At 51.0% G+C, this 8,276-nt stretch overlaps 1 protein-coding gene across 1 annotated transcript; it reads right to left on the reverse strand.

Annotated features, from left to right (window-relative positions):
* Window positions 1–2,749: 2,749 nt before the first annotated feature.
* LOC116981498 (zinc finger protein 239-like) lies at window positions 2,750–7,158 on the reverse strand. The gene is made up of 2 exons (XM_033034546.1): window positions 7,097–7,158; window positions 2,750–3,944 (listed from the first exon to the last, which is right to left on the reverse strand). The coding sequence occupies exon 2, from the start codon at window positions 3,808–3,810 to the stop codon at window positions 2,770–2,772; it is 1,041 nt and encodes a 346-aa protein (XP_032890437.1). The 5' UTR covers window positions 3,811–3,944; window positions 7,097–7,158; the 3' UTR covers window positions 2,750–2,769.
* Window positions 7,159–8,276: the final 1,118 nt, after the last annotated feature.

Genomic DNA, 8,276 nt, shown 5'->3' on the forward strand with positions numbered 1-8,276 from the left:
GAGGGCTGAGGGAGAGCTGAGAAGGGGAGGAGACAGCAAGGTCTAACGGAAATTGGAGAAGTCAATGTTTATGTCAATGTTTATGCCGCTAGGGTGCAAACTGCCCAAGCGGAATATGAGGTGCTGCTCCTCCAATTTCCGATGGTGCTCACTCTGGCCATGGAGGAGGCCCAGGATGGAAAGGTCGGATTCGGAATGGGAGGGGGAGTTGAAGTGCTGAGCCACCGGGAGATCAGGTTGGTTAAGGCGGACTGAGCGGAGGTGTTCAATGAAACGATCGCCAAGCTTACGTTTGGTCTCACAGATCAGCTTACATCTAGAGCAGCGGATGCAATAGATGAGGTTGGAGGTGATGGAGGTGAACTTCTGTCGCACCTGGAACGACTGCTTGGGTCCTTGAATGGAGTCGAGGGGGGAGGTAAAGCGACAAGTGTAGCATCTCTAGCGTTTGCAAGGGAAAGTGCCCGGGGAGGGGGTGGTGCGGGAGGGAAGGGAAGAATTGACCAGGGAGTTACGGAGGGAGCGGTCTTTGTGGAAAGCAGACGGGGGGGGGGGGGGAGATGGGAAGATGTGGCGAGAGGTGGGGTCACGTTGGAGGTGGCGAAAATCATGGAGGACTATGTTGTATGTGACGGCTAGTGGGGTGAAAGGTGAGGACTAGGGGGACTCTGCCCTTGTTACGAGTGAGGGGGGGGTGGGGAGAGAGCAGTGTTACCGAGTATTGAAGAGACCCTGGTGACCGCCTCATCTATAGTAGGGGAGGGGAACCCCTGTTCCCTGAAGAATGAGGACATCTCCGATGCCCTGGTGTGGAACACCTCATCCAGGGAGCAGATGCGGCGTAGACAGAGGAATTGGGAGTAGGGGATGGAGTCCTTACAGGAAGCAGGGTGGGAAGAAGTGTAGTCTAGATAGCCATGGGTGTTTCAATAGGATCCCATCTCACCCGTCTACATTCCAGATTATACAAGCCCAGCCTCTCCATTCCATCAGCATACGGCAGTCCCGCCATCCCGGTAATTAACCTGGTGAACCTACGCTGCACTCCCTCAATAGCAAGAATGTCCTTCCTCAAATTCTGAGACCAAAACTGCACACAATAGTCCAGGTGTGGTCTCACTAGGGCCCTGTACAACTGCAGAAGGACTTCTTTGTTCCTTTGCTCCTCTTGTTATAAATTTTAAGGTTCAGTTCTTAAAACAGACAACTCACAAACTGTTAGGTAGACCAACACAAGCTTTACTGATCATTTAGCCAGCGAGAGTGCTAGGGGATACAAAGTCAAGTATGCAACAGATACTTAACCCTCCTGGGCCACCACTCTAATGAATAAAGACATACAAAATATTTGTATAGTATTTTGGAAAAGTAGTCACATGTTTATACAGAGTTGCAGCAATCACAAACTGTTAATCACATTCTAAACAGTCAAAAGCACAACATTAACAATTCTGTCTTAACAATGTATTCTTCAGTCAGTTTCCCACAGAAGTTCCTGTTTACGGAAGCTACCAACTCCAAAGGAAATACATCCGCTCCCACTATTGTCAATGTCTTTTGCTTGGGCAAAACTGGAAGCAGCTTGAATGCAGTTTGAATGCTGGCCTCCAATTTCCTGATTACCCAGCTCTTCTGCAGCACAGAATTACAAAGCTTCAGAACCCAAAGAAAGACAAATTACTCTTCACTAAATCAAAACTAATTATAAAATATTGCATTACTATAATTTATTATTAACTAGGATATCATCATAAAGGCCAGCATGCCATTAGCTTTCTTCACTGCCTCCTGTACCTGTATGCTCACTTTCAGTGGCTGATGAACAAGGACCCCCGATCTTGTTGTACTCCCCCTTTACCCAACTTGTGACCATAATCTGCCTTCCTGTTTTTGCCACAACTAATTTTCTATCCATGTCAGCTCTACGCCCAATCCCCTGTGCTCAAATCTTTCCCACTAATCACATAAAGGGGACCTTATCAAATGTTTTCTGAAAGTCCAGGTACACTACATTCACAGGCTCCCCTATTTTCCAAGTTACATCCTCAAAATATTCTGGTTCTAGACTCCCTCAACATCAGGAACATGTTTCCTGCCTCTAGTGTGTCCAAACCCTTAACAATCTGATATGTTTCAATGAGATACCCTCTCATGCTTCTAAACTCCAGAGTATACAAGCCCAGCCGCTCTATTCTCTCAGCATATGACAGTCCCACCATCCCGGAAATTATAAATTCACCTGTTTCATTCTTCAAGGGTACAACTTTGGTCTTAACTAATTTATTTCCTCTTCACATACCTAAAGAAGCTTTTACTATCCTCCTTTATATTCTTGGCTAGCTTACCTTCGTACCTCATCTTTTCTCCCAGTATTGCCTTTTTAGTTATCTACAGTTGCTCTTTAAAAGTTGTCAAATCCCCTGGCTTCCCGCTCATCTTTGCTACATTGTACTTCTCTTTTATTTTTATACTGCCCTTGACTTCCCTTGTCAGCCGCGGTCGCCCCTTACTCCCCTTTGGATCTTTCTTCCTCATTTGAAGATCTGATCCTGCACCTTTTGTATTATTCCCAGAAATACCTGCCATTGCTAAATTGAGTGAAAACAGGACGAAGGAAATAAGAGTTCAAGGAAAATATAGAATAGATCACTGTTGGAGCGATCAATGGGAGGCCACCATCGACTCCACAGTCAAAAAAGCCCAACAGAGGATGTACTTCCTGCGGCATCTGAGAAAACACAATCTGCCGCAAGCAATGATGGTCCAGTTTTATTCTGCCACCGTAGAGTCTGTCCTCACCTTCTCCATCATGGTCTGTGTATCCGCTGGTACTCCCGCAGCCTCCGTGCGCTCTTCAGATGCTCTCTGCAGTGGGAGCAGCTCGTGGGCCCGCCGGTGCTGCCGCAACCCCCACGTGCTGTCAAACTCCTCACCGCAGTACGGGCAGTCGTAAGGCTGATGCTGCAGAGACAGGGCGGGGGAGGCCATGGCAAAGTGCTCCTCACACACTGGGCTGGGGAAGGGACAGTCGTCATCGTCGTGCACCCGCTGGTGGGACAGCAGCTTGGTGGAGCAGGTGAAGCCCTTGCCGCACTGGGCGCAGGTGTAGGGGCGCTCGCCAGTGTGGGTGAGCTGGTGCTCACGCAGGTGATGGGAGCGGGTGAAGCTCCTGCCGCAATCGCTGCAGGTGTATGGCCGCTCCCCTGTGTGCAGGCGCCTGTGCACCTTCAGTTGCGAGGACGACTTGAAGCCTTTGCCGCAGTCGGAGCAGGTGAAGGGCCGCTCATCGCTGTGCATCCCCCGGTGCCGTTGTAGCCCCGACAACCGGGCAAAGCTCTTGCCACAGGTGGAGCAGCCATAGGGCTTCTCGTCTGTGTGCACCCACCGGTGGACCATCAGGTCATACGCCCTCTTAAAGTCCTTGCCGCAGTCGGAGCAGCTGAAGGGCCTGGGGTTGCCGGTGTGGGTGCGCTGGTGCTGCTGTAGGTTGTTGGAGCGGGTGTAGCTCTTGCCACAGTCGCTGCAGACGTAGGGCCGCTCTCCGGTGTGCAGGCGCCTGTGAACCTCCAGGACCGATGACGACTTGAAGCTCTTGCCGCAGGTGGAGCAGCCGAAGGGCCTCTCGCCGGAGTGCAGGCGGTAGTGCCGCAGCAGGGTTTTGTGGCGGGGGAAGTTCTTGTCGCACTCCGAGCAATCGAAGGGGCGTTCTCCTGTGTGCACCCGCCGGTGGTTCTCCAGCAGGTACGGGTGCTGCATGACCTTGCCACACAAGTCGCACTCATAATGCTTCTCCTTGTTGTGCCCCGCCATGTGGTCCTCCACCCAAGCTCAGCCCATCTTAGTTCAGACCGCACACCAAGCAAATGGGGGGGGGAGGTACTCACTGGCAACCTGGCCGCCCTCAATGGCCGCTCACGTCCCCGTCTCTGCGTCCACAACGGCACCTAAACGTTGCAGGATGGGAACACAGAGGGTTAATAAGCTGGCAAACAGGACATTGCTGGCACTTATTCCGTGCGTTTACTGCGGAGGAAATGGTTATAAAATTCTGGGCGGTACAGTGACACAGCTACTGCCTCAACGCAAGAGACCCGAGTTCGATCCTGACTATGGGTGCTGTCTGTACAGAGTTTGTATGTTCTCTCCTTGACATGTGTTGGTTTTTACTCCGGGTGCTCCATTTCCTCTAACATTTCAAAGATAGAAACATAGAAACATTGAAAATAGGTGCAGGAGTAGGCCATTCGGCCCTTCGAGCCTGCACCGCCATTCAATATGATCATGGCTGATCATTCAACTCAGTATCCTGTACCTGCCTTCTCTCCATACCCCCTGATCCCTTTAGCCACAAGGGCCACATCTAACTCCCTCTTAAATATAGCCAATGAACTGGCCTCAACTACCTTCTGTGGCAGAGAATTCCACAGATTCACCACTCTCTGTGTGAAAAATGTTTTTCTCATCTCGGTCCAAAAAGATTTCCCCCTTATCCTTAAACTGTGACCCCTTGTTCTGTACTTCCCCAACATCGGGAATAATCTTCCTGCATCTAGCCTGTCCAACCCCTTAAGAATTTTGTAAGTTTCTATAAAACCCCCCCATCAATCTTCTAAATTCTTGTGAGTACAAGCCGAGTCTATCCAGTCTTTCTTCATATGAAAGTCCTGACATCCCAGGAATCAGTCTGGTGAACGTTCTCTGTACTCCCTCTACGGCAAGAATGTCTTTCCTCAGATTAGGAGACCAAAACTGTACGCAATACTCCAGGTGTGGTCTCACTAAGACCCTGTACAACTGCAGTAGAACCTCCCTGTTCCTATACTCAAATCCTTTTGCTATGAATGCTAACATACCATTCGCTTTCTTCACTGCCTGCTGCATCTGCATGCCTACTTTCAATGACTGGTGTACCATGACACCCAGGTCTCGTTGCATCTCCCCTTTTCCTAATCGGCCACCATTGATGTTCAGGGTTGTAGATTAAACTTCTCCACAGATGCTGCCTGACACGCTGAGTTATTCCAGCACTTTCCGTGTTCATTTTCGCCACAGATGCTGCCTGACGTGCTGAGTTACTCCAGCACTTTGTCATAGAGTCATACAGCATGGAAACAGGCCCTTCAGCCCAACACGCCCACACCGACCAACATGTCCCATCTACACTAGTCCCACCTGCACGTCCTTGCTTAGTCCATATCGCTCCAAACCTGTCCTATCCACGTACCTGCCTAACTGTTTCTTAAACAATGGAATAGTTCCGGCCTCAACTACCTCCTCTGGCAGCTTGTTACATACACCCACCATCCTTTGTGCAAAAAAAGTTACCCCTCGGATTCCTATTAAATCTTTTCCCCTTCACCTTAATTAAACCCATGGCCTCTGATCCTCGATTCCCCCACTCTGGGCAAGAGACTCTGTGCATCTCTGTGCGAGCAGGTACAGCAGGCAGTGGTGAAAGCTAATGGCATGTTGTCCATCATAACAAGAGGAGTTGAGAAAAGGAGCAAAGAGGTCCATCTGCAGTTGTATAGGGCCCTAGTGAGACAACACCTGGAGTATTGTGTGCAGTTTTGGTCTCCAAATTTGAGGAAGGACATTCTTACTATTGAGAAAGTGCACCGTAGGTTCAGCAGGTTAATTCCCGGGATGTTGAGAGAATGGAGCGGCTGGGCTCGTATATTCTGGAATTTAGAAGGATGAGAGGGTATCTTTAGAAGGATGAGAGGAGATCTTATTGAGACATACAAGATTATTAAGGGCTTGGACATGCTAGAGGCAGGAAACATGTTCCCGATGTTGGGGGAGTCCAGAACCAGGGGCCACAGTTTTAAGAATAAGTGGTAAGCCATTTAGAACGGAGACGAGGAAAAACTTCTTCACCAGAGTAGTGAATCTGTGAAATTCTTTGCCTCAAAAGGCAATGGAGGCCAGTTCTCTGGATACTTTGAAAAAGAGAGCTAGATAGAGCTCTTAAAGATAGCGGAGTCAAGGGATATGGGGAGAAGGCAGGAACGGGGTACTGATTGTGGATGATCAGCCTTGATCACAGTGAATGGCGGTGCTGGCTCAAAGGGCCGAATGGCCTACTGCACCTATTGTCTATTGACAATTCCCCTCATGATTTTGTACACCTCTATAAGATCTCCCCTCATCCTCCTGCGCAGCAAGGATTAGAGACCCAGCCTACTCAACCTCTCCCTGTAGCTCACACCCTCTAGTCCTTTGTGTCTATCTTCTCCACAGATGCTGCCTGACCTTCGCCCCCCCCCCCCCCGACCCAGAGGGGGTAGGTGGGGGATGAGTTAGTGGGAAGGGGAGTGGGGGGGTGAGGGTGAGTGGGAAGGGGAGTGGGGGGGGTGAGGGTAAGTGGGAGGAGGGGGGGTGAGTGGGAAAGGGGGTAGGTGGGGGGTGAGTTAGTGGGAAGGGGAGTGGGGGGGTGAGGGTGAGTGGGAAGGGGAGTGGGAAAGGGGGTAAGTGGGGGGTGAGTGGGAAAGGGGGTAAGTGGGGGGGTGAGGGTAAATGGGAAGGGGAGTGGGGGGGGTGAGGGTAAGTGGGAGGAGGGGGGGGTGAGTGGGAAAGGGGGTAGGTGGGTGGTGAGTTAGTGGGAAGGGGAGTGGGGGGGTGAGGGTGAGTGGGAAGGGGAGTGGGAAAGGGGTAAGTGGGAAAGGGGGTAAGTGGGGGGTGATGGTGAGTGGGAAGGGGAGTGGGGGGGTGAGGGTGAGTGGGAGGAGGGGGGGTGAGTGGGAAAGGGGGTAGGTGGGGGGTGAGTTAGTGGGAAGGGGAGTGGGGGGGTGAGGGTGAGTGGGAAGGGGAGTGGGGGGGGGTGAGGGTGAGTGGGAGGAGGGGGGGGTGAGTGGGAAAGGGGGTAGGTGGGGGGTGAGTTAGTGGGAAGGGGAGTGGGGGGGTGAGGGTGAGTGGGAAAGGGGGTAAGTGGGGGGTGAAGGTGAGTGGGAAGGGGAGTGGGGGGGTGAGGGTAAGTGGGGGGAGGAGGGGTGAGTGGGAAAGGGGGTAAGTGGGGGGTGAGTTAGTGGGAAGGGGAGTTGGGGGGGGGGGGTGAGGGTGAGTGGTGGGGAGGGGGTGAGAGCGCCGCACCGACCTGGGGGCCGCTGAGCATCGGGGAACCGCCTCGAGCCAACCGTCCGCCCACCGTGACGTCAGTCCGCCCGCCCTGCGCCGTGACGTCAGTCCGGCCCGCCTACCCTGCGCCGTGACGTCGGTCCGGCCCGCCTACCCTGCGCCGTGACGTCAGTCCGCCCGCCCTGCGCCGTGACGTCAATCCGGCCCGCCCGCCCTGCGCCGTGACGTCAATCCGGCCCGCCCGCCCTGCGCCGTGACGTCGGTCAGTCCGCCCGCCCTACGCCGTGACGTCGCCAGTGCGCGGGGGGGGGGGAGGCTGAGCTGACGCTGGTTTTAAATCGGAGGCGGACACAAGATGGCGGGGAAACTCAGCGGGGAACGCTGAGAGAAACACAGGGGGTTGGCGACGTTTCGGGGGGAGGTCGAGGCCCTTCTTCAGACTGAAGGTAGACACAAAATGCCGGAAACAGTGACATTGTCATAGATGTAGGACCAAAACGCTGGAGAAACTCAGCGGGTGAGAGAGGCGGCGTCTGTGGAGCCAAGATGGGAATGGGCGACGTTTCGGGTCGACATCCTTTAGCAATGTTACAAAATGTTGAGATTTTAAAAATCAAGTCTGCAATTTATCCCATCAGATAAAGCATAAAAATAAGTTTAATTTGACACCTAATTCACTTTCATATCAAGTATTTAAAAAGTTATGGCCATTTTCATACTCGGAAATTAGCATCTTGTTCCCTATTGATTTTCTATGGACATAACAATAAAGCTGTGATCGTGAACAGTCAAAAGCCCATAACTTCCTTAAAAATTAAGGGAACTGAATGAAATTTTCAGTTATCATAGATTGAAGCATTCTGAAACAAATATAAAATAATCTTACTTGGATGACCTGAAATTAAAGCATATAATTAGTTAGTTACCCAATTGTAGCTAATTCCAAACTTCAATTACTAGATCTAAACATCTATCTATTTCTTAATAAATGATTAACATTTTTAAATAGCCTAAGTGTCCAAATAATATTCACAAATAATTCACAATAAAACATGATTTTTAAATCTCATTTACATTAATTTATAGGCCAAATGGAAGGAATTTAGTGTTTAATTGCTGTAAATTAAAGTCCATTTAAATCAGCTTTCTAGTGGGATCCTGTGAACGCGCTGGTTTAGAACGTTCACATTGCGGTAGAT

This window comes from Amblyraja radiata, chromosome 15 (assembly GCF_010909765.2).
Source record: "Amblyraja radiata isolate CabotCenter1 chromosome 15, sAmbRad1.1.pri, whole genome shotgun sequence".
Taxonomy (NCBI): Eukaryota; Metazoa; Chordata; class Chondrichthyes; order Rajiformes; family Rajidae; genus Amblyraja; species Amblyraja radiata.

Excerpts from the sequence above, each read along its gene's own strand:
- LOC116981498 (XM_033034546.1), bottom strand. The coding sequence starts at position 3,810 with ATGGCGGGGCACAACAAGGAGAAGCATTATGAGTGCGACTTGTGTGGC.